General features: G+C 39.5%; 1 protein-coding gene across 1 annotated transcript; it reads right to left on the bottom strand.

The window, feature by feature from the left end:
- Positions 1-390: 390 nt before the first annotated feature.
- Positions 391-27,622, bottom strand: AZIN1 (antizyme inhibitor 1). Its single transcript, XM_063451182.1, has 12 exons — positions 27,382-27,622; positions 20,957-21,093; positions 9,000-9,193; positions 8,090-8,263; positions 7,453-7,625; positions 6,330-6,464; positions 5,423-5,504; positions 5,212-5,286; positions 4,922-5,084; positions 4,510-4,622; positions 2,892-3,106; positions 391-964 (listed from the first exon to the last, which is right to left on the bottom strand). Exons 3-12 carry the CDS (start codon positions 9,099-9,101, stop codon positions 862-864), a joined length of 1,335 nt encoding a protein of 444 aa, XP_063307252.1. The 5' UTR covers positions 9,102-9,193; positions 20,957-21,093; positions 27,382-27,622; the 3' UTR covers positions 391-861.

Below are 27,622 nucleotides of genomic sequence, written 5' to 3'. Positions count from 1 at the left end.
ACTGAAGGTGGGATTATCCTTAGCCTAGCCAAGCTAATTAAATCAATGGTGAGTAGACCAATCATTAAAACACTGAGCTTACAATAAAGCTCCATTGGGTATGACAAACTTGACATGATTAACATACATTATTTTGTCAAATCAAAGAATGTCTTGCATCTGAGATATTGAATTGGGCTTGGACAAATGCAACTGACTTGACATTTGTATAAAAAGTTCAGTATAAAATATTTACATTTCACAATGCACATTACACATTTAAAACTAACCCAAGGTCTCATTTTAAATGAGCCATGAAATAAAGCAGTATTTTCTACACAAAAGTTTATTGCAATCAAACAATGTTACTCCAGTTCAAAAGAAAAACAAAAGAAAACAATTAAAAAAAAATACGATGCAATTTACATTTATTAAACTACTGGTCAAAGCACAAATTTACACATCCTATGGACACTAAACAAACTAAGTTCCACTTCTATTTGCACAGACATTATACTGGAGGAGACAATAAATTTACAAGACTAACAGGAATCCTTAGTATAAAAACTGTACTTATGTAAACTGTTACAAGGAACCCAAGGTCATGGCTTCCATCTCAACTAAGTCACCCATTTTGTTGCATATTTTATTTGAACTGCTCAGAGAATGGTAAAGCTGGCATGTTTAAAATGTGGACACAATGTCAAATGCTCGCCCCAGTGAATTATTTATTTTAGCTGTTTCTGCCTGGTCCCAAATAGCTTTCACTGAATTTCAAGTTTTGATAGGAGGTTAAACTCAAGATCCTTTTGTTTTTCTTCGGAATGTTGACCAGGCAAGCTAAAGACTTGTACCTGTAGGTCTAAAAATGAGCAATGTAATTTAAGCTGCTGTGGAGAAGTGGTCTTCGCCAAACTGAAAACAAGGCACACAGAGGCTTTTCATCAAGGTTTCAGATGTAATCCCTGCATCCTGAATTTCATACCTTAGGGAAGAAAAATAGAAATTATAAATACTGATCCCACCTAATCTTCAAGATCTATAGACATATACAAGACATGACTAATTGGGAGTTGCTAACCAGTCTATGACCGAAACAAAGGGTAGCAATAATCCAACCCTGGCCCCCATAAATAAGGACCATTTTAACTACACTTTCTTTTAATATTGCTTATACTGAAATAATTTCAGCTTATTCAGAACTTCTTAACAAATACAGCATATAACTAGGTCCCCTGAAAGGGATTTCCAAATCAAGCCAACACTGCAAAGCTGGGAATTTTTAAACACTTTTGTAAATCACCTTTCTTTATTATGCATTTGGGGTAGGGACAGTTTGATTATTGGTTCCTCCATTTATTAGAGCAGATATTTGGCATTGCACCAATTGGTATCGGCCTTGTAATTTATAGACATTATCGCTAACTTACTCCCCTCTATCGCAACATGCTGTCTTTTGAATCCAGAAACTATAGCCGCTAAGTTGTGTCCTCACGTCACCCCTTTCTGTGAGTCCCTGCATGCGGAGCTCAGCTGAAGGCAATGAGATGAGACATTGAATAATCTACTGGAATGTACTGGGCTGCATGACTGATTTGTGTGTGACTTCTGTCAGCAAACTCATACTCCCTTACTGATCCTCACATTAACTGGCTGCCTTTCAGTTTTAGGAGTGTGGTTGCTCACTGCATTTTCAGACAATGCAGATAGATTTGCATATAATTTGTGTTATTTTCTCAAAACATGTACACAACGTAAATGTATAGAGTATTGGCATCAGTTATCGGCAATCCGACTGAAATACTATCAATTAACTGTATCTGCATTGGCTCTGGAAAAAAAAATGATATCAGTCGATTACTAATTTGGGGTGCTGAAGAATCATACAACTAAAAAGATGTACATCAGTGTTCTTTACATTTAAACATCTATTTGCAGTTTGGAAATTAAATATGATTGAAATGTACCAGGAACCTGTTTCACATTATCAATAAAACATCCAAAAAATACATATTTTACTACAGTTTCAACACTAAAATTAATATATCATTAAGTCCATAGAGGAAATATATGTTGACATAATACTGCTTTTGTCATGACAACACTACTTGAATATTTCATAAAGATGGAATATTCAAAACTAATCTGTATTGGAATTTTACTGAAATTCCAAAGATGTGAAAAATTCAAGTAGAGACTACTTTGCCTTCAAATCCCAGGTTTACAAAAGGCAGATCTTTAGCTTTAAAGTTTTGTCGATTTCCACAGTTGTGGAAATACAGCATCATCTTGTGGATTGCAACTGACAGTCTATAGTGGACCTTGGGAGTGTGAATACAGCAGTGACATGGGTGGTAAGTGTATCTACCTTCAGTTGCACCCCCTAGCATCTTCACAATCTATGCTAAGACATCTGAAGGAGTTAAAGCCATTTTAATTTGACAGACCAAACATGTAAGCGGATCAAGTCTCGGATGAATAAGATCTAGATTTCACAAGGTTATGCAATTTTCCACACACCAATGCAGTCACACTTGAAGTTGAACATTCTTGTTAAAAGTTACATTTTCTGATAAAACTTAATTATCAAGTGAAGAATCTAATGCAAAAAAAAAAAAGGACCAAAATGTACTTAAGTTAAAAGGCTGGAATAATATTAACATTCTGAAGCACACAATTCAGTTTTAAGGAGGAAATGCTAGAAACAAAACCAAAAAAAAAAATCTAACATTTTAAAGGCAAACCATGATCATAAAACAAAACAGCTTAGTCCTGATAAAATTGGCAACAGTAAACTGAATGTTTTGAAGTCTGAACTATGCAATCTTTATCTTTTAAAAGGTCTCAAAAGTGGTAACAAAAGATAATTTGATCAAAGAAAAGAGGAAAAAAAACCAAAAAAAAAAACTTACCAGTCATTGAAGGACATAAAGTTATATAAGGAAGGCTTTCCAAAGTCTGTAAATACAGATTGCTCATTCAGAGTACCAGATCCCATATTTTCAAACACTATCCAGTCTCCAACATTCAGTTCGGGCAGAAGACAATGATCCACAATTACATCAAGCTCGTCATAAGATGGACCCAAGAGGCTGCTAGTAAAAAGTGGCTCATCTTGTTTGTGTTTCTGCAACAAATAGACATTTTAAAAAGTCAGCTGGTATATTGGAAAGGGGTGAACTACACTGACAGCTTTTATTAGTCTATGCACTTCCTAGGACCTTCATGTAGAGACAATGTTTAGACCAAAAAAAAGTTAAACATGTCCATTTATTCTAACATCTCCTTAAAGGGACTGTCCATTGCCAGGTAAAGCTCAGTTTTCCTGGCACTGCAGAACCCTGCAGTGCCCCTCTCCCTCCCACCCCCCACCCCATGTTGCTGAAGAGGTTAAAACCCCTTCTGTGCCTTACCTGAATCCAGCGCGTCAGGCTCCGCAATGGCCGCGCGCACGCGCATTAGGCCTCCCAATAGGGAAGCATTATTCAATATACAGGGATTCTGGCAATGCTGGAGGTCCACATCAACGTCCAGCGCCGTTTAATAAACACTTTTCAGGTTTTAAGAACATGGATGTCCCTCTAGTGGCTGTCTGATAGACAGCCACTAGAGGAGGACTTGACACTGCACGGTAATTATTGCAGTTTATAAAAACTGCAATAATTACACTTGCAGGGTTAAGCGTAGTGGGAGTTGGCACCAAGACCCCAACAATGGGCAGATGTAGTCTGGGTACCTGGAGTGTCCCTTTAATCAATGAACATATGATTATAAAAGGAAAACATGTTTCCTTGCTTTAACTGGCAGTAACTACAAACTCACTTGTACAAGGCCAACAGTGCCATCATGGGGTCATTAACACCCACCGCCTGCTTCCACCTACATCTTACCAACCAGTACAGTCACGTTCCCAGTTTACAAAGAGGGATAATGCTTATGCTGCAACACTAACATGCTAACTTGGTTAGTATGCAACTGCAGATCTATATTCCTCTAGCAAAGTGCAAAACACTAACCAGAGAAATAACAGCAACATTGCAAAGGCAATATAGTTGCTCTGACAGAGAAGAATAACTCAGTATTTCAGGTTTACTGTTAAATTGAAGTAGCTCAAGAAAATTATATCTTTCACACTCTGCAATGAAACACGAATTAACTTATACCTAAGCCACTGAGCACGCATTCCACCCACACCCCATGCTGGTGTGAATATGTATAAGCTCTGCTACAAATTTACTTAACATGCATTTTCTTCTAATCCTCAGCTGCTTGTTTTCGTGATAAACATGTGGTCTGGAGAATTCCCACATGGAGCTTGGTTGAAACAAGAGATACAACCGACGACCATCACAGCATGCAATTTTATGCTTTAACATTGCGAATTGCACAGGCACAAACTGCTACTTGGCTACTTGGAGAGCACGTTTGGAACTTTTGCATTTGAGGATGCACAACTATGTCCCTTAAAATGCTTTAGGAGATAACATTTGTTTCACGCGGACAAGATTAGCAGATTGTGCATCAACTTACCTTGTGCACTGTGGGAGCAGTATGTAAGTTGTCTGACAATTTACTTGCAAAAGAACCATAGACCCCATCATTCATGCAATATATAAAAGCTGGGTGATTGCTTGTTTGCTTGCCTAAAGGAAGGGGAAAAAAATAGATGACAACCAAGCTTTAGAGGATACATGTTACAAAGATAACCATGCACAGGTTTTCACAGCAGATAATATAACAAAAAATTAAATATTAAAGAGCATCTCCACTACCAATCAGGAAAATGTTTAATGAAATATCATCACTCTGAACAGGTAATAAGTTGTAATATGCATTTAGTTAACACACTGACAGGAAATACATTGTTCATTTACTTAACATTGAACAAGTTGGCCATGTGAGTATAAAAAACAAAAACAGAGTAAGCAAAGTAAATTAGTACCTCCAGAAGAAAGATGATCATATTCAACTACTTTCTTTGCAATGATGTTAACTGCTAATGTAAATGCAGATGAAACATAGTAGCTTCCAGGCTCTGCAATGACTCTAACCCCAGCTTCCTCAGGAAAGTATGCATCCAGCAGAGGGCTGATAATACGATAACGCTACAAGAGAACACATTCACTCATTTAGTTCACACAAACTTGGGAGAAGACAACTCCAAACCAGAATCCATGTTAGTTATAAAAGCTACAATGATTTGGATATAAACAAAAGCAAAGAACAATATACCTCTTCCAACTGGAATTCACCACCTGAAAATCCTCCACCAATGTCCAGTATGTTCATTCTAAAGCCAAGTTCTTCCTACAAGAGAGACACATTGTGACGACCCTACTTTATAAATCGCAGCAAAACCAAAAGCAGTTATTTGAAAACTGGTAATGAAATAAAGTAAATCCACATCAAGCAAGCTTCAAAAGTAACCACTTATTATACTCACCGCCATATCATACACACATCTGGCATCAGATAAAGCATGCATGTATGCTTGTGGGTCCTTGGAAGAGCTTGAAACATGAAATCTGGGGGGAAAACAAGTATTAACATTTGACTAAATGTCAATCAAAAGTGAAGTTAAAAAGGTATGTCAAAAGATAAATCAATATATAAAACAGTTTACCTTATGAACAGTGCCTTCTGTTCTGTGTTTAGCTTTTATAAGCTTAATATTAAGCTGTATTAATGTTTGTGTAGAATCTACATTCACTCCAAAAACAAAACATAGCAATGCCTTTTGTTTGAATTTAAGCTTTATATACAAAACGTTTACCATCGCATGGGAGGAAAGAGAAAGAATGAAAAAATGTTTCATTTTTAATTAACACTATTCACAGAACCTTTTTCCCTGTTGAACCATAGAAAGATTTAAGTCCTGAGCATGATGGAGGCTACACCTAAAAGCCAAGTGACCGCCACAGTGTACTAAAACTTCAAACACCAGTTTAAAAAAACAAAAACAGGCAGACTATTTCAAACGCAGATCATCAATGTGCAATGTCAGAGCAAAGCAGCCCTTAAAAGTGAAAGCGCACCACCTAGTGGTCACAATTATAAAACACAATTACAATTTTCAACTTGTAACTGTCAACATTTAGGATCGGAACTGGATCAGGAGAGAATGTCACCTATAGCATGAATTACACACAAAACATTTTATTCTTACCTGCATTATGCAAAGCTGCTTGACAAAACAGAACCAATGCAAATTTGCACGCAAGACTTTGATGGAACATTGCTTAATTATTTCCCAGTCAAAATGGCAGTAGTGTAGTAAAATGTTACACATCATTCCTGGAGGTAAGGGACCCACTTTTAAATAGTCTGGCAAAATGAATCTGATTACTCACTTCACTCCAACGACTTGAACATTAAGTTCCTTAGCACACTCCAAGAGATGTCTGCAGTTCTTCAGCGTGGAGCCAATCATCATATTCATCTCTTCATCTTCACTGATGCCTTCAGTTGCAATATGAAGTAAGAGCCTAAGAGAAGGGGAAGATGATTGGGGCACAGTTGGTTTACATCAGCACATGACGTATTGCAGAAGTATGTTGATAAGGTTGCCAGAGCTTGAGTGCCATCCTTGGAAGAGTCAAGAACTTAGTGAGAAACAATCCTGTATAGAGAGAAAACTAGCAATTAGGGCCCACAACTGTGGAGCTGAGAGAGAGGGACAAATGGAATTACAGCAAGCCATGTCTATACACTTTTAGTCATTATAGCTGGAAGGTTGCTGTAACAAAAGATGTTATTTAGCAACATCTGAAACAGACGAGTCCCACAGTTATTGCCAAATCTTCCAAAACTTATGATAGCAAATCCAGACACTCAAATTTTGACTAAATACACGGCCCTGTTAGAGCAGGATACTGCAGACCTATACATCACAAAAATGGGGGGAAAAAAATTATGAAATCACACCTGACATGGTTTAAAGACTAATCACAACATACATAAAACATGTATAATCTCTTTCCAACATACTCTCTTCTGCATTAACTATACTAAAGCTTCAAACTATAGTCAGTGAAATGCACAGGTTTCTCCCATGATCATATTTGTAATCAACCATTGCTATTTAAAATGTAAATAGTTTTACAATATATTCAAGTGGTTTGCCTGTACATTTAGTAACTTATTAACTGCACACAGTCAGGAAATTACATACTAAATCAAATACTTCACAACTTGCCTCTAGAGAAATTGTTCCATGGATATATATCACTTTGTAAAATTATACAGGAAGAAATTTCCCTTAGTACTTCGAGTCTTAAACAAATTACCATAGAAATGTATGCATGTCCATTAAGAAAAATATATAAACTATACATGCAAACATGCTAAAATACTTCAATATTGAAGTAGAATGCTAGTGAATTTATCAGTACCAGTGCAATACTTTGTCACCCCACCACCCAATAGGCCAGAGTTATAATAAAATAGTTTTCATAAAATCTTAAGCCTACTTACTTCGCATAAGGATGGTTTCGTGCAATTTTCTTTAATTCTGTTTCATTATCACATGTCATCATGGTTACTCCTATTTTAGCCGCATGCTTGATCTGAGAAGCTTGCTTGCAAGGATTAGCATAAACAACATTATCCATAGAGATGCCCAAGTCATACACCAACGTCATTTCATTCTGAAAAGTAAAAATGATGTAAGGTACTTAAATTCAAAGAATAGAAGCATTTAACCCATTAAGGACACATGACATGTGTGACATGTCATGATTCCCTTTTATTCCAGAAATTTGGTCCTTAAGGGGTTAAATATGCATCAGAAGACTAAAGTCAAAGGAGTCTTAAAGGGAACATGACTTGAGAACTCTATGCACTGTCAGTTATGTTCTTTGTTTATATGCATCCAGTGTTATTTACACAAAAAAACTTAGCATTTTTATAATGTTACATCTTCCTATCTGTCTGATAGCCAAGAAAGCTTTGAGTGTTCGTTCACAGCGAGTGAGGTCTTGTCATAGATAAATCATGTAACTAAAAAACAAACAAAAAAAAATCTGATAATTTTCCCTATATAAAGCCTCATTATTTAATGGCATTCTAGAGCCCTGCATAAAGCAATAAGAATAAAATAGAATTTACTCACTTTATTGGCACATGAAAATCCAATTCCAAGAGCTGATAAGATTTCAAGCACAGCTGGAGAAGAGTTACACCTAACAGTGTAAAATGGCTTAATACGCCCCATGGTGTTTTGCCATTCAATGTGTTTCTTGACAATCTTTCCAAGGTCAGCGACAAAGAAAGCATTTTTTCCTGTCTGTAAACACAAAATATTTATAACCAATTAATACGAACATGCCATATTCACACCCACGTTATCAAAAAGGATTTTAAGTGTGCTTATGGTATACACAACCTGTGCTTGAATTAGAGCAAATCTTACCTTCTAATAGCAAATGTAATGATTTCAATTTAATGGCCTTTAAAGTTTTGGTCGGCATTAGACCTGTATGATGGCCAGAGCTGAAAAGAGAACTATACCAAAGGTGACGGGTCTGCTTCCTATTACTATGCTACTTCTCCCTCAGCAGGAATTTCTCACCTATTTTCTGAGTGTAAGATGCTGACATCGATATGCTGGCAGGGAAACCATCATCATTACAGAGGATTGCGATGCTTGAAGATGTGTCACTAAGCAGGGCAAACTAAATCAGAGAGGGAACGGCAGTGCAGGTTGGGTATTAGGGCATGGCAGTAACACTATCATAGAAATATATAATGTATCGCTATAGTAAGTTAGCTACTAACTGCCTTGCGAACTGCTGTTATCTGTTAAATTGAAACCTGGCACAACATGGGCAATAATTATATGAAAACATGTGTAAAACAAGGACTTGTCAAGGTTCAACATACAAGAGGTTTTGAAAGCTTTTAACCTTTTTAAAGTACCATATCTTAATATGCAAGTGAAATGATAGAAAGTTAATTTAATAAAGTCTATTATAGGCTGACTGTAGTGTGAGAGTACTTTAACAGCCCTCCATTAAACTCACCAGGGTATGCTCCGTGATGTAATTATCAATGGCATCTCTAGGTGTTGCCGTGTCATCCAGTAGGCAAATGGAGTAATTCGCATCTTCAATAAATCCTTTCATCTCAGCCGTATTCCGCAAAGCCAACAATCATAAACCAAGAAATGCCAAATAAGGGGGTCAACGATTTTTTTGGGTCCTAAATATGCAACAAACTGTAGAAGGAAAAAATAGTATTACTGCTAATGAGTGTTATGCATTCATTACATTGCATATGTGCAGTTAGACTATAAGGCACGTGATATGTATAGTGTTTGCTTATCTGCAAATAAAAACAATTAGAAGCTTCATATTCCAGATTTAAAGCAAAAAACTGTCACTTAAGTGGAAATGACACCACTAAATATAATACAAAAAAGCTGGGCACAGAATGCAAATGAGGAGAGCAGAAATGTTGTATTGGTTTCTCTTCTTCCCGTTACTACTGCATGAGGGCTCTGACTCTTCTCTAGCAGTGTAGAATGTACACATTGATCGCACAATCAATACCCAGTTTTACTTTGCTATTTGGTTGACTACAATTTCAGAAATGATGTCTCTAAAAAGAAACTGTCTTGCCAGGGTTTCTAAAGTAAAGGTATGCTCACAGGTTCACATTAATCAATATCACAGTGCCAAGATATATTTAATTGTTAAATATAAAAATACTAATGTAAACTACTTGCCTCCCCATTCCAGCTCTGCCTTTATGCAAGGCCCAGTAACATGCCAAGTAGCCCTGCTTGGAATCTTCTCCAAAGTACATCCCCATATATCATTGACATGATCTTTTATCATCTGTACAAATCAGTTACTGTCCAATAATAATATGCTAAACAGAGAAATAATCCAAGGGAGAGCAGGCAAGATAACAGCTAAGAACTAACTGAACGGTAAAGGGAAGAATATATTTGCTTTCAATCCTCAAAAAAAAAAAAAGTCCATGAAATGTGTTTCACAAGCATCACACAGTTTTGCAAGAGTCAGAAGTGATTTGCGCTAAAGCAGTATCAGATGGAAATCACCTCTCCCATAGGTACTTCAGTCCCAATCTCCTATTTTAAAATTTAGTTACTGTGAATGAGCAACTTAAATAAGAACTCAGGGATTACTTTAGATATATAGAATCAGATAAAAAAAAAAATACATCGAAATTACAAAATACTAATAGGTCTCTGAAAGACCAGAGCATGCTAAAACGGCCAAGTAATTACAGAGTTGTATGAAGTAGGTTTCGATACATACCCATATGATGGGAGCAGCATTAAAAGTCAGTGTTTTAACTCCGACAGCATGTACTAATTCAGCAGCAGTTCGGATCTTATAAAGTCTCTTCCAGTGTTTTGACAAGGGTTTGCCTGCCCCTTGGCTGGAATTGTGGTACCACTATCCGTATGAAGCTTGCATTAGACACAAACTTAATTGCACATCCTACTTTCCAAGTTTAGGGACTATTACAAAGTCAATTATAATTGATAATATCAAGCCTCAACCCGAATGTCTGCACGTCGACCAAAAACAATAGTTAATTGACACACCCTGTGTTCTATTTAAAACGTGCCACCGTTTTCATTATTATTCATAGCATTCAAAAGGCTTCTAGGATACATCAGCAATTAAGACCAAGCGCATGACTAAAAATGTATTGTGACTAGACAGAATGTTTATAAACCCAAACAATGGTTATAAAAAAACGTTACAGCACACATGCACCACGTTTGGGAAATTACACTATGAACAAAAATAGTAATGGGGCTTGCCGTCAACTTTCCCTAGAACCTAGGAGCCATGAAGATATTTTTGGTATGTGTACATGTATATATACACATATACACATATATATATATATATATATATATATATATATATATATATATATATATATATATATATATATATATATACACACACACATACACATATACATATATATCCAAATTCCCCAGCACTCACGCTTAAGTTGAATTCCACTATGCCGGGTGCCTTAGCTTGGACTCCAGAAGGTTTAGGAAGAGAGTGGTACGCCCTAATATACCAACAGACCCTACTCCTTTTTTAGGAACAACGGGAACTGGGACAGTGACCAGAAGCAGACTCCGAGGCAAAGACGACATAGGATCAGGAGAGGTCTGAAGACCAAACACAGTTCTCAAGGGCAAACCGCCATTCAGGAGATAAACCCTATCTTCAACCTCTCACAGAGACAGCTCAGCACAACCGAAATGACCACTTTAAGTAAAGGACTGTCCTTCATACCTACATGTGGTCCTAATTCATTCAAATGGAGCACTGAATTGTTTAAATTTGGAAGACAAATGAGACTGAAAGAGTATTTCCAGAATATAGAGAAAGAGAAACCTTTAACAGCAGATATTGGAACAGGTAGATTCAAGACCAAATCTACATTTGACCCTCACAGTACTAAGCACACGATTAAAACATTCTTATCTTCTACAGCAAGGATGTCTCAGGATCTTTTTTCACGGGAGTTTAGACAACATCACAATATTACCAGTAACGACATCTACTACGAGATTTGTCCAAAGATCCCACAATAGTGATCCGCCACGCGGATAAGGGAGGCGGTATAGTCCTCATGTCTTTAAGAGCTGGATACATCGACATAGAATTATATCATTTTTTGAATAAATCTTACCCCCGCACTCCGGTGATATACAGCATCCCGAACATACACAAGAATGCTCAGAGACCACCGGGTAGACCAATAGTTTCAGCCATTGATGGTGTATTGGAACCCATTGCACAGTGGCTTGATTTTATCTGTAAAAAAAACCTGTTGAGGCTCTATATACCTGTGTTAAAGACACACAGTCTTTACTGAATAACCTTAAATCTTTGGACTTCCAAGAAACAGCACCGGTTTTTATCACCATGGATGTTTCCAACTTATATACCATTATCCCCCACATAGATGGGGTAGAAGCTATGCGTCAAGTGCTGTGTAACTCACCATGGTATCGAGGTCCTCCTATTGAATTTGTATTGGAGTTATTATCTTTCATACTGCACAACAACTACTTCAGATTTGAAGAGCAATGGTATCTACAGACAGCGGGAACATCCATGGGCTCGGCAGTAGCACCAAGATATGCTAATGCATACATGTATATGTATGAAATACAATACATATTAACCCCTTATGCAAGATTCATCACAGGATACTATCGCTACATAGATCTCCTTATAATCTGGAATGGCACAGCAATAGAGGCACAACACATGATAGATGCTTTGAACCAGTTACCTACACTGATTAGGTTCACGTCCAACGTCAGTAAAAACTCAGTTCAATACTTAGATTTGGAGCTATCATATGGATTAAATGGGATTGAATGCACACTGTTTTCTAAACCGACAGACCGCAATACCCTGCTGCGTGCACAGAGTGCACATCCAAGTGCCTTGAAAAAATCTATACCCAAGGCACAATATCAGAGTTATACGGAATAACTCCAATGCATCCAAAGCAGAGTTACAATTGGAATCGATGACCCAAAAGTTTGTGAATAGAGGATATAAAGGTCGAGTGTTACAAGAGGCACTCATTCAGGCCAGGTTAGCCCCGAATCAGGCTAAGGCTAATTCTTCACTTCGTATGGTGTTCCCTATGACATTCCACAACTCAGCTGACAAGGTAACAGCATTAATCAAAGATAATTGGAAAATGATATCCACGGATGACTCACTGCCCAAGATCTTTAAAGAACCGCCCATGATCTGTTACAGAAGAAACCGGAACCTACGGATATGTTGGTACACACAGATCCTGTGGACAGTTACACCAAGACTTTAACCCCTTAAGGACAGAGCTTCAGAAGCTTGTCTTTCACTTAATGACAACGGCATTTTTTGCATTTTTTGCTATTTGCGTTCAACTGCAATTTGCTTTTTACTTATTCATTGCACCGACACATATTATATACCGTTTTTTAAAGGACAGAAAGGGCTTTAATTTGATGTAACACATATATATAAATGCTTATTTATTATTAAAAAAATACAGAAATATGCAAAAAAATGAATTTTTGTGTGTGTTTTTTTACAGTTTTTGCCATAATAATGTGTACATAATTAGTGCAGGTTAAGGAAAGTAAATAAAAATAAATTCATTTAGTTGTTCTGAATTACAGAATATATAATGTGTCTGGGATTTTCAGTTTTTTTTGGTAGTTACAGGTCACAAAGCACAAGGAGTAAAATACACTTATGTGGAGCGATTTTAGAATTTGGTATGTTTGTCTTGTAAGCCTAATAGCCATAAAAGAAAACAAAATTGCCACACAAAAGTATATATTTATATAAAGTAGACACCCCAGGCTATTTACCTAAGGTTGTTTTGACACTTTCTACGTAGCCATTTTACCGCCAACCTCTGCTAAATATTGGAGTAAAATTGTGTTTTTTGGGGGTTTTCGCACACAAACTTATAACAAAGAACTTCTCATGTGTATTTTGTAAAGTTGGTGTGTGCTATTCCTGTACAAAGTTTTATTATGTGTTCAGTTACTTCTGCTGAGTACAACGGTACCCCCATTGTATGTCTTTGGCACTATTTCGTGAAGCTACAGTGCCATATAGGAGACCTGTCCTTTTCAGTATTCACAGTAGAATTTTGAGAGACGGATTTAATGAGCCTATGCTTCCATTTGGGGTATTATAACAGTCTGTCTGTTCGAAAAAAAAACCCAAAGGCCTACCATTTGTAAAAGTAGACACTCCAGGGTATCTCATAAGGTGCATATTGTGCCTTAACATGCCCCCATTTTTTTACCAATACATGCCAAAGTATGTGGTAAAAAATAATTTTGTGCATTTTTTACATATGGATTGCATTTGTGCTGGGCATTTTGTATATTTCACATGTGCCACTAAGTTCAAACCCCCCAAATTATGTTCAGCTAAGTCTTCTGAGTAAAAGGACACCCCCATTGTATGTCTTTGGCACTAGTTCGTGAAGCTACAGTGCCATAAAGGAGACCTGTCCTTTTCTGTACTCACAGTAGAATTTTGAGAGACGGATTTAATGAGCCTATGCTTCCATTTGGGGTATTATAACAGTTTGACTGTTCAAAAAAACCCCACAAAGGCCTACCATTTGTAAAAGTAGACACTCCAGGGTATCTCATAAGGTGCATATTGTGCCTTAACATGCCCCCATTTTTTCACCAATAGATGCCAAAGTATGTGGTATAAAATTATTTTGTGCGTTTTTTACATATGGATTGCATTTGTGCTGGGCATTTTGTATATTTCACATGTGCCACTAAGTTCATACCCCCCAAATTATGTTCAGCTAAGTCTTCTGAGTAAAATGACACCCCTATTGTATGTCTTTGGGACTATTTTGTGAAGCTACAGTGCCATATAGGAGACCAAGCCATATCAGTTTTTACCGAACTTTGAATTTTGACGCTGGGCCTATGTGCAATTTCCAAGCATCTTAGCAGGTATTAAATTCAAACTACCCCACAAAGGCCTACCATTTCTTAAAGTAGACACCCCAGGGTATTTCAAAAGGTATATTCTAAACCTTAGTGTAGGATCATTTTTTTGTTAGTTTGTACCAAGTCTAGTTGCAATTAGCATTTTTTCTGCCTTTTTGACACACACTTGGAGATGTTACTGTATATTTTGCTATCCTTATGTGTGCTACGGCAGTATAACACCTAATATGTTGCTCAGCTATGTCATCTTAGTGCAATGATACCCCCATATACAGAATAGTTGGGGTAAACTTATCCGGGGGTAGTACACAGTTATCTGCGTCCCGGGCAAAGCTGTCATGGATTCCGAAACCAAAACACAGACAGACCACAAAGAGAGAGAACACAGAGAGAGAAACTTGTAATACCGGTCCTTAGAATGGCCGGGCTATACAAGCAGAGAATTGTCAAGGTACAAGCCGAGGTCAAAGGAGTAAAGAGAAACGGAACAACGATAGGACAAGCCGAGGTCAAGGATCAGAGAAGACAAGATAAACGGTAGACAAAGCCAAGATTCGGTAACCAAAAATCACACCCCAAAACTGGTCTACTTATTCGGCCTGGGTGTGAAAAATTTTAAAACAATGGCCAATACATAGGCCGGGCTGAGAGGGGCAATCAGGGCAGTAATAGCTGGTCTCAACTCTTACGCCCCTCTTGTAACACACCCTGCACCTTTTCTGGGGGTTTTGTTTTTTAGGGGTTGGTGGAATCTTAAAGCAGAAGTGACCTGCCTCCATTCTTCTGCTAGGCTCCACTGATGGTCTCCTTGTGTGGCATTCTAGCAGCTTAGAAATTAGCTCAAACTGGAAAGAAAGAAAAGTGCTTTTCAGCCCAGCATTTGCCTTTTTAAAAATAACAAAGGCATTGTGGATTGCCATCTGCAAAAGGTATATGCCCACTTTTTTATACCATGCCCTGGTCTTTCTCATGATCAAATATGGCTGCATCAGTTGATCGGACAGGTCAACGCCCCCCATATGCCGATTATATTGCCTTATGCAGACTGGCACCCGTTTATATTCGTCTCTGCCACGAACTGCGACCCTCCGAGTGTTTTCACCATGGATGGTGGTTAAGATGAAAACATCCTTTTTATCCCTGTACTTGAGTGCCAGCAGTTCATTCTGGCAGAGAGCTGCTGTTTCCCCCCTTTTCATTTTTTTGTTCGCTAGAGCCTTTGGGAAACCTGTGCGACTCTTCCGAATAGTGCCACAGGCCACGGTCTCGAAGCAATACAACATTTGTAACAGTGGGATGCTATTATAAAAGTTATCGATGTATAGATGATAACCTTTATTAAGTAGTGGCATTATTAAGTCCCAGACAATTTTTCCACTTGTCCCTACTGTATCTGGGCAACCTGGGGGATCAAGGTGGCTATCCCTTCCTTCGTATACACGGAAGGTGTATACGTAGCCACTGCCACTTTCACATAGTTTATAAAATTTGATCCCATATCGGGATCTTTTGGATGGGATATATTGTCTAAACCCCAGTCTTCCCTTAAACTTCATTAGGGACTCGTCAATGGAAATGTTTTTATTGGGGGTATATATAGCGGCAAATTTACGGTTAAAGTGGGCAATTAAAGGGCGTAGTTTGTAAAGAAGATCATACTGCGGATCACCTTTTGGGGGGCACTTGTTGTTATCACTAAAGTGCATAAATCTTAGTATGTCTTCATATCTTTCCCTTGTCATTGTCTCGGCAAAAATAGGAGTATTGCAAATAGGATGTTTAGCCCAATAAATCCTAATTGTGGGCTTTTTAATTAGCCCCATTAACATGGTCAGTGCCCAGAATTGTTTAAATTCTGGCACACTGGTTGGGTACCATCTCTCTTTCCTAGAGATAAGAGAGTCTGGATTGCGTGCCAGATATTGCTCCGCATAGAGATTAGTCTGGGTGACTATCTCCCCAAAAATCTCATCCCCCAAGAACAGCTGCATAACATCCAGCGCACTATAGGCAGACAGGTCCGCCTGTATGCCAGGATTGCCTGTAAACACTGGGATGTCTGGGGAAAAATTATTAGGGGGTACCCAGTCATCTGCGCCATGGTCAGCATTAGGGGAATCGTCGATTTCTCCTGATGGTCCTGCAGTATCTGGCACATAGTCCATGTCCCCTGCATCCCCTGCGTCACTCCCTGCTTCACTCTCTGAGGCAGGGTCAGTCGCCTCTGAGTCTGCCGCTAACAGGGCATAAGCCTCCTCCGCGCTATACTTTCTAAACATTGTTAATACAGCTAACACAGCTAACAAAACTCTAACAAAAAAAAAAAATTTATTTTTTTTTTATACCCTAATTCCCACTAAATTCCACCCACCAAAATAACTAAATCACAAATTAATAAAATCAAATAATAAAATTTAACCCCTTAGGGTTAAAAAAAACCTAAAAATTAACCCTTGAAAGTAAAAAAAAAAAAAATAGATCACAGTAAAGTACTGTGACCTGTATATTGATCACTGCTAGCAGTGATCAAGCAGCAGGGAAAGGGTTAATTTTTTTTTTAACTCCACAAAAGTGAATTTTATACTTAAGTATATAACTGCAATAAATCAGGGACACAATGTAGCACCGATCCGTCTCTCTCCACTTCACAAACCCACACGAGGTGGAGGGAGGCGGATCAGATATCCCAGCAGCATTGTGACCGCTGTGACTGGCTATCACAGCGATCACATGGGCTGGGATATCCGGATTTGCTGCTGCCGGTCTGCCCCTGACTCGGAGGGACCCAGCAACAGCATTAACCCCGCGATCGCGGCGTTAATTTTAACGCGTGACGGACGAGGTCCGTCACTCGTCATTAACGCATTCCCCCGTGTGACGGACCTCGTCCGTCACTCGTCGTTAAGGGGTTAAAGAGTAATACACGTGGCTGTATACGCTGCCTGGGGTGCGTAACCTGCGGACACATGATTCCATTCAAAACATTCATCCTCACACCAATAAAACATATGACATTAGGTACACTATTTCATGTAAAACACCTTTTGTCATTTACAAACTCATGTGTCCCTGTGGACTTTATTACGTGGGAAAAAACGAAACCCCTATATGTGAGCGCATTCGAGGCCAGCGGTCTAGTATCAGGCTGGCCTATCTTGATGGCCAATCTGACAAACCAGTAGCCAAACATTTTTTGGAGAAGGGACATCCATTATCCTCACTCAAATTTGTGAGTATAGACCACATACCCTGTCCAAAGAGGGGTGGCAATAGAGGACGGATGCTGCTCCAAAAGGAAGCATTTTGGATACACCAGTTGGGCACTTTGACACCGAAAGGGCTTAATGAGAATATCCCATACTATTCATTTATCTGATCTCCAATAGCTTGTACTATATTGTTTTGTATATATCTATGTGTGCTTTTTAGTATTACCGCTCTGGCATCTATGTTTTGTATGTACAGTATGTTATGAATCACACTGCATCATCACATTTAATTTACCTTATTTTTGGAACTAGTACTTCACTGTATATTTGTACAGCTTGGGTGTTTTTTCATTGCACTTTATATCACACTTCGTGTCATAGACACCATTTATGGTTTAACCATACTAGTATAGCATGCACCTTTAGCATCTTATGCACATTTGAATGAATATCACTGCATTATAGCAGAACATGCACGTTTCAAGTGCTATGTACACATATATAATCTCTCTATATCACCTTGTTTAAATCACACACTTCACCAGTTCTAAGATCGCAGTATTTAGGCACGGATGGTTGCTTAGCAACCTCACACAGTCTTATGAATTCAGCACGCATCACGTGCACGTAAAGGGGCGGAGTTCAATGTTGTATGCGCGCACATACCCGGAAGTGCTCCGTCACACGGCTGTTAGACGTTCACTGCACCTGGGTGAGTTTTATCTAATTACTTACAACCTATATATTGTCTGTTATGCGAGTAAGTTAAATACTGTTCTGTTACCCTGAGGAAAGTCCCGAGCTGGGACTGAAACGTTGGTCTCTTTTAACTTTGTTTAATAAATGTTTAACTTTTACAAGACCGGTGAGAGCAGCTGTTCTTTGGTGCTATATATATATATATATATATATATATATATATATATATATATATATTATACATACACACACACATACATATACCTTCGGTTCAGCTGCTATGGCCTTAAATATGAAATGCTCTTTCAATTCTCACTTTAGTAAATAACCCTGTCTGTGCGAATGTGGAGGGGGGGAGACACTGCCCTAATAGGCACACATTGGATAAGGAGATTTGTTTGAAGTAGCATGCAATGTTTAGCACACTATCACGTAGGTTGCAAATATACCCTGGATGTTAAATGTCAAACACTGGATACTTGATAATTACCCCCTCCCGCCCCAAACTACATTCGAGCTATGTATTATTTATCAGTTGTGGTACCCATGCAGTTACAGCTACTATTCTAAAGTTCAAAAAAAACTTGGAAAAAAAAAGATGCATTAATTCGGTTACAGAATGTTTCAGGAAAAATAGATGAACGTGAGAGCTCATTTACAGTAGATATGAGAGACATGCCGTAAATATGTGCAACAGCAGAGATCAGATGAAGAGAATAGCCAAGTAGGAGTGACTGGAGCACAATCAGGTAGAATAGTGGGTAACATAGGAAGGCTAATCATGAAGGGCTGGTGGAAAACCGTCATTTTCAGGGGGGGTGGTAAGGAACACACTGTGGGACAGGGAAGGGGGGCTCTGAACACTGTGGGACAGGGAAGGGGGGCTCTGAACACTGTGGGACAGGGAAGGGGGGCTCTGAACACTGTGGGACAGGGAAGGGGGGCTCTGAACACTGTGGGACAGGGAAGGGGGGCTCTGAACACTGTGGGACAGGGAAGGGGGGCTCTGAACACTGTGGGACAGGGAAGGGGGGCTCTGAACACTGTGGGACAGGGAAGGGGGGCTCTGAACACTGTGGGACAGGGAAGGGGGGCACTGAACACTGTGGGTCAGGGAAGGGGGGCACTGAACACTGTGGGTCAGGGAAGGGGGGCACTGAACACTGTGGGTCAGGGAAGGGGGGCACTGAACACTGTGGGTCAGGGAAGGGGGGCACTGAACACTGTGGGTCAGGGAAGGGGGGCACTGAACACTGTGGGTCAGGGAAGGGGGGCTCTGAACACTGTGGGTCAGGGAAGGGGGGCTCTGAACACTGTGGGTCAGGGAAGGGGGGCTCTGAACACTGTGGGACAGGGAAGGGGGGCTCTGAACACTGTGGGACAGGGAAGGGGGGCTCTGAACACTGTGGGACAGGGAAGGGGGGCTCTGAACACTGTGGGACAGGGAAGGGGGGCTCTGAACACTGTGGGACAGGGAAGGGGGGCTCTGAACACTGTGGGACAGGGAAGGGGGGCTCTGAACACTGTGGGACAGGGAAGGGGGGCTCTGAACACTGTGGGACAGGGAAGGGGGGCTCTGAACACTGTGGGACAGGGAAGGGGGGCTCTGAACACTGTGGGACAGGGAAGGGGGGCTCTGAACACTGTGGGACAGGGAAGGGGGGCTCTGAACACTGTGGGACAGGGAAGGGGGGCTCTGAACACTGTGGGACAGGGAAGGGGGGCTCTGAACACTGTGGGACAGGGAAGGGGGGCTCTGAACACTGTGGGACAGAGAAGGGGGGCTCTGAACACTGTGGGACAGGGAAGGGGGGCTCTGAACACTGTGGGACAGGGAAGGGGGGATCTGAACACTATGGGACAGAGAAAGGGGGCTATGAACACTATGAGACAGAGAAAGGGGGCTATGAACACTATGAGACAGAGAAAGGGGGCTATGAACACTATGGGACAGAGAAAGGGGGCTATGAACACTATGGGACAGAGAAAGGGGGCTATGAACACTATGGGACAGAGAAAGGGGGCTATGAACACTATGGGACAGAGAAAGGGGGCTATGAACACTATGGGACAGAGAAAGGGGGCTATGAACACTATGGGACAGAGAAAGGGGGTGAAGAGAGGAACATCAAGGGAGGACACTAAGGTACAGGGGAGGGAAGGGAAAAGGAACACTGGGGTAGGGGGCACCAAGAGACAAGTAAGGGGTGGTGAGGAGGGGAGTTCCCACTGCACATATTTACACGCACACACTGCATCCACTACACAAACACTGAATCCACTACCCACACACTGCATTTACTAATCAAATACTCTCACTGCATCTACTATGCACACATAAATATACTCAAAAACATAAAAGAAATCTGACTGGCATGTATATTTTGTGCATTTACCACTTAATAAAAAAAAAAAATATTTGCAAAAAAAACAATACAGTAAATGTACAGAATTTCGTAAGCTATTGGCTATCGGCCTAAAAATTCACATAATTTACTTTAAAAGAATCAGTGGAGACATCACAATAAATATGTATAGCCTATCTAGGTTTAACAGAAACACTTACATGGGCAAGTTAGGAGATGGAACCTCCTATCATCAGCTAGGCTGCCAAGGCGGCTCCGCGTTGAAGTCAAACTGCTCTCTATAGAGTGCTTTTCCTAGTCCTGTTGGATAGTTGTATGCCTTGAAAGAAAATCCGCCCTGAAAAGAAATGGGGAAGTAAACATCAGTGATTTAGATGGAAAAGGAGTTCAACAAACCCATGATTATTTATACAGTGGATGAACAAAATGGAGGAACACAAACATTATAAAGAACTTAACAAGGTGCATGGCTACATATTCCTTCCAGAACACCTGAAACTCTTCTTGGAATGTGGTCATACAAACCATGATTGTGTACAGAGGGACAGTGCACCATTCATAAAGAAACATTTCCAATCCCATTGAGGAATTGAGCAAGTAAAATAGGTTTTACTCTGCAATACAGAACTTTCCATAAAGGTATAATTCTGTGATCTATGGAAGCCACTAAAGGCATTTCAGTTCACCTTGATGCTCTTCAAACCAAAAAGCATGTGTTTACCTGTGAATGGGAACATAAGGACACTGACCTATGGGAACATTACAGCATCGGCTCACAGGTTATGCATAAATCTATGTGCTGGCCTCTGATACACACTGTGTGAATTGAACACTGTCAAAATTCTGGCTTTGCAAGCTTCAAAATGTACAGACTTTGCCAAGGCCACTGCAAGACACTTAATGAACTCACCAATCTTCCTAGCTAAACTACAGCAAAGCTAGAAGTCACAAGCCTTCGCTGTATATATTTCAATGGAACTGGCAAATGACAAAAGCATTACATACATGAAAGATTATATTTTTAGAAGAAATTAACGGATATCAAGTGTTTGAAGCAGATCTACTGGTCAAGATCGCATTGGAATTGCACTAAAATACAAATTCAAACAAAAGATAACATTAGAAAGGAGTATTTTTTCTTATGGACTAGCCTGAGCTCTGCTGTTTTTTAAATCCCAGAAGCCTTCACAAATGACAGCTGTGGAATTCAGACACTGTCTATGGAGGCTCCCACAGTCTCCTCCATAGACATCAGTGGTGTGTGTGTATATAATCTCCTATATAATTTACAAATTGTGAAGTAATCAACCAATGACTCAGACATATGCTTAAATGTCAATTAAGACCCACATATCTTAACTATGTGGCACATGTTTGCAAGCTGCTCTATGGTAAAATCATGAGTCATGTACATTTAGCATCTGTAAAATATTTTAAATAACTGAACTGGCACATTGCCACTGAAAAAAATGAAATACCTGGGTGTATATTGTAGGGAATGCATTCGCATATAGTAACACAAGTTGCCAAATATATGTCAATTTAATATTCCATCTTTGATGGAGGAACCAAATAAAATGGTGAATGGTGGCCCATCTTATATTACCCTTAAAGTCCACATGGGACAATTCTGAAAATGTCAACATTTTATGTGAAATGATGCGCCTACAAAATGTATTTGCTTCTCATTCAGATTTGTTTCTTAAACCTGACAGACAAGATCTCATGCTTTTAGTTATTTATTGAATGGTAACTGCTTTCAAGTGAAAAGTTTAAGGACACAATGCTTACTGCAACATTAGCTTCTGTTTGCAGAAAGCAGAACAATTACTCATTTAAGGCTTGCAAACACATAGATGAAAGCTTTGCTCCCTTCAGTCACTCAAATATCTGAGCTAAGAAGCTGATCAATCCATTTAATTTATACATGCTATTACTTTGAGTGCTGAATGGGCATTACATTGAAACAAATAGTTAAGCAAACAGCTACCTGTGGCTAAAATAGTACTCAATGTAATAAACAAGAGAACATACCACAAGTATATTTGAAATGCAGAAAAGGTACACTTCTGCAAAACATGCGCTTTGAATAGCACGTTAAGTCTAGATGTCTGACATCTATTTCTGACAAGGTCTTTTCAGATCAGAAAGGCAAAGCTTTGCAAAGGTAGAAGCTCAAGAGAAACTATGGTTTGCCCACATCTCTTGAGAATACACAAATATATCTGCGGTGAGTCTAAGGCTAGGCAATCGACAAGCAGCAAAAACCAGCCAGCAATGGAAAGATTACATTTCTTTGTGAGTAAGAAAGGACTTGAGAGTACCTCAGCTACCAATAAGAAATATTGTCCCCTAAATAGCACACAGAATAATCGTACAGGCATCACAGTAATTAAAGACAGAATCTTAGTAAAAAATTCCAAGTTCTATTTTAAGACATTTTATACCGCACAAATGAGGAAACAAATTATTAACACTCCTACCTGGCAATATCTTATTCAGTTAACACAAATGGGTATAACCTATGATACTATAAAGCTTAGTATATTACTTGAACATGGATTTCAAAGCTCCATCAACATCTATATGTCAAACTTCACAACCAAGTAACTCACCCTGGTAAAGTTTTTTTTTATAATTACTTTGCATCACATAGCACAGTTACAAAAAATGCATATGTGCCCATAAATCACCACTTAACTGCTTCAAATAATAAACAATATATGTGCAAGATTCTAAAAAACAATAATCAAGAAGTTATATGTATTATAACAAGAGACATTTACATTGAGGCGTCACTCTAGACCTGTAGAAAACCGTGGGTTGGTACGATTCACAGCTTAATCCCTGACCATCAAATAAGAGTGAAAGCAATCATAATAAGTAATCATTATGCATTGTTCATTTAATGGCACAAAAAAAAATTGCTCATTTGGGCTGGTCCACACAGGAAAACCCTCACTCCACCCAGCATTCCCTCCATCTGCACTCTAGCACTAAAACCAGCAGGCACAAAGATACAAGAATAGGATCTGTCAAAAGGATAGACGGCGCCAAATCAGGGCATGACTTGGGTGGATCGTCCTGTATGGGCTACAGTGCGACTAACCCTTTGTCTGCCAAGAAAGTAAATATCTCAAGTGGCCACTGACAAATGACCGTCTAGTTCCAAGAAACTTTCAAATGGCTACCTTAATCTAACTACTGTGGAGTTAACCCAGCAGGGGGAGAATAAAATCTTAGCAGTCTGAGATCTGTTAAATCCTGAACACTATCAATGTGTATCAGGTTGTGCTACAGAAAACACTTCCGCATAGTAATACATTAAAAGGAGACTTTATTTCCTTAATCTTTGCCAGTAAAAAGGCTGCATATGTCCGATAAAAGCTAAACTGAATTTAGTAACTGCTCTTTGACGCAGGAAAGGTAACACACGGTCAGCTTTCTGTATGCATCATAAGCTCTTTAGTGTCTGGAAGAGGCATTAAACCAGTCGATGAAATGTGCACTACCTGTTCGTAAACCTGTTGCAACCATGTCTAGACCATTTTTAAAGTAGGGCAATACAAAAGACAATGCATCTGTTAAACATCAGATAACTAGTTCTAAAATATACGGGCTCATGAACCAAAAATGAATGCTAATATATCAGTATGCAAAGGCAAGACTACCAAAACTTTACCTTCTTTCAAAAAAATGTAACAGTAACAAATGATACCACATAAGCCATAACTGAAGAGAAGATTTTTCAGCATTGTTTAGGAAGAGTGATAAAGCTCTCTTCCATAAGCAGACTTCTTATCTTTCATTAGCAATAAAGAAAGCTTATATATTTTAATATTTGCAGTGGTAAGTAGACCTGTCACTGCTATTTAAAGGTAGGGATGGCAATCTAGAAGCAGTGCAGTAAAGACAGCATGGCGAGTGGTATAGTATTTAAATGGAAGCGAAAGGAACAGCGTACCATTTGATTGGTGTACGAAGTACACAAGCATTCAAAATCATAACCCATTCATTAACAGGTTTTACAGCCACGTATAAACCAACTACCATTAGCTATGCTAGATGTGTCATTTAAAACGTATGTAGCTCAAATAGTTCAATGACAGAAAATTTGCAATGCTTGCCAACATTCCACCGCAGTAAGGACTAAGATAATTACACTACCATACATAGTTGCTATTAGATCCAAACAATATTAAGGAAACCCTGTATTTATAACTAGCAGTACTTTGTCAACACTAGATCCTCTGACACAGGACACTGACAAAGTTCAATTTGTTGAATAGTTTATTCACAAATTTAGAACTAATCTGAAAGCACATCTTTTCATTGACTTACAGATTATCTATGTAGACAAAAATTAGATGATAAAAGGGTACATGACCTGCTACAGATGTACAGTATATGAGATCGCATTTGTATTGTGAACATGCTAAATGGGCATTAAAGGGGCTTTAGCTATACACCGAAATCGCTTAATTAAGCTAAAGTTGATTTGGTGCATATAGTGTCGCATTAATAGAAGGAAAATGCTTGCATACGTTGATGTATTTTGGAGAATATATAAAAGTAACAATGTTGGGACCAAGTTCTGAAGTAATGACTCAAAATAAAAACCTAATTAACTAGTAAGAACGTTCCACTGCTCCCACAGTGAATGCTGTCCATTTAAAACTTGGAATTCTACCCAACTGACCCATATTACGTGGCAATTCTGGCAAAATCAAGAACTGGACCCTACAGGAACTGGCTAACATTTAAACATTGCCCTACATTTGTTCTACTCTTTGGAAAGATATCTGGGATAGGACAAAAACTGGTCAGACGCAGACAAACAAGTATTGTAAGTTTGTACTGTTGAGGATTGTATTTAGCAATTCTAAGTGTACGTGTCAGAAAGTAAAAGAATTATGGTCATTATATGAGGTTTCCATGGGAGTGAGGAGGAAAGAGGACATACATGGGTAACCACCAATACATCTTTGAAGGAAACAGTTATACATGGCAAAGCTGGCAAAACCTATTGTAAAACTAGCTCAGTGATATATTCCTCAGTCTTTCTCCGCAGTAATGAAAATTATTGTGGGTAGCTGCCTAAGACCCAATTAATATGATACACCTGCTCCAAGAACGAGCAGCACAAATGACACAGATACTGAACTATAACTCAAAACTGAAAGTCAACCAAGAGGTTTAATGAACTACACAAAGCACCAAAACATATAGCTGTAATAGTTATTTGCCATAAGTCAACATAGCGCTGTACCAGTGTACTGTCAACCTATTTATGAATTCAAATAACAACTGTCATAATATTTTCACGCCTTGTTTAAAACATTGTTTTTTCAGTACTTATGTCATGTCGGAATCCACTGTAATGTGTGTGAAACTGCAGCAGACCACGAATTAGACTGGACAAAACTTGACCACAGAAGAGTCTTGACAAAAATGTCTGCTCAGCCAAATAAGGTACATTTTCCCAAAATGTGAAATCAGTATACGCAATTAAAAAAAAAAAAACATTAAAGTGACACTATAGTCATCAGAACCACTGCAACATTATGTTCCTGCAGGCTTTTCAATGTAAAAACAAACTTTACACTCCAGCACGGTCGTGTTAAATTAAATGCTAAATCTGATGTCCATAGTTCCTCATTAGCAAACCATGTCTGCACACTAGTGAGTGACGGTGTCAAAAGACAGCTCTCATCCAGCGAGATAGTCCACAATCCATATGATCAACTTCAAATTTAGCACAGGAAGGCAGGACTAAAAAAACATTCAACCAACCAAACATTTGTCAGAACATCTGTAAACGCCCTGGCAGCTTACACTGGAAGTACATCTGTAGAAAACCACTGTATTCATCGTGGTTTCTCTTATTAAAGAACCACTTTATATTGACTTCTATAAGACTTTCTCAAAGATAACCTCAAGCTGTGGGGAATTCACAAAACATGCACATTATATGCAATAAACCAGGGGTCCTCAAACTCAAGCCCCCCCCCCCCCCCCCCCCCCCCCAAAGGCTGGAGGAAGGCTGGAGTTTGAGGACCCCTGTAATAAACAATGAGTTAGCTGATACCATGTTTACATTTTTATGACCAATTTGGTTACTTCTAAGCCTTGAAAGTTGTAACATCCAATGTCAAACCCCAGCAGATTCAATGCAAGAACACCCCCCTCCTTCTCCTATAAAGGAGGAATCAAACACCACAGATACCCTATAAATAGAACTACAACTCCCAGAATGCTCTCTGAGCCATTAGAACGGTGAAGCACCGAGGGAGTTGTAGTTCAGCACACTACACTTTGAATCTCCCGCCAGTTTGGCCCCTCCTCCCTCCCCCCATTCTATGCAGACCCCACGTGACCTGTCACAGCCTGCTCTCCTCCGCTGGCCCGTGCGGGCCGGTCCCATATAACCCCACCGGCTCCCATTCTCGGGAGGTTGTGCGCTGCGGTCTCCACAGCGTGGCGCTCTCCCCCGCCCAGTCACAGGGGGGATATCCCAGCCAGGCCGCCGCCATGTTGCTCCCTCGGTGAGCAGTCTGAGGCGATTTACCATCTCCCTCCCCCCCGGGCCACCATTACCACTGTGCGCGCTCGGTGCGGTACTCACGTGAGTTAACGGCCCAAAGGATTTGGGGAATCGTCTTCTCTTTTTAGGCGGAATTTTTAAAGAGTGGTGTGGTAACCCAAAGCAGAAATGGCGGCGGCTTCTCTGGCCATAAGCTCAGGCGGAGCGCGGGCGGGAATCGGGTGTCGCTGCGGGCGGGAATCGGGTGTGGAGACGGTGAGAGAGAGCAGTGAGCGCGCTGAGACGAGGAAGTCAGTCAAACAGGATTGAGCCAGCCAGGGCC

This window comes from Pelobates fuscus, chromosome 4, assembly GCF_036172605.1.
Source record: "Pelobates fuscus isolate aPelFus1 chromosome 4, aPelFus1.pri, whole genome shotgun sequence".
NCBI lineage: Eukaryota > Metazoa > Chordata > Amphibia > Anura > Pelobatidae > Pelobates > Pelobates fuscus.
Note: the sequence above shows the minus strand (reverse complement) of the source record. Positions and strands in the feature narration are given on the sequence as shown.

Coding starts and splice junctions, on each gene's coding strand:
- AZIN1 (XM_063451182.1), bottom strand. CDS start 9,101: ATGAAAGGATTTATTGAAGATGCGAATTACTCCATTTGCCTACTGGAT. Junction 8,264..8,999: donor ACATCACGGAGCATACCCTG/GTGAGTTTAATG, acceptor TTGTGTTTACAG/ACAGGAAAAAATGCTTTCTT. Junction 5,085..5,211: donor GTGAATTCCAGTTGGAAGAG/GTATATTGTTCT, acceptor GTTCTCTTGTAG/CGTTATCGTATTATCAGCCC.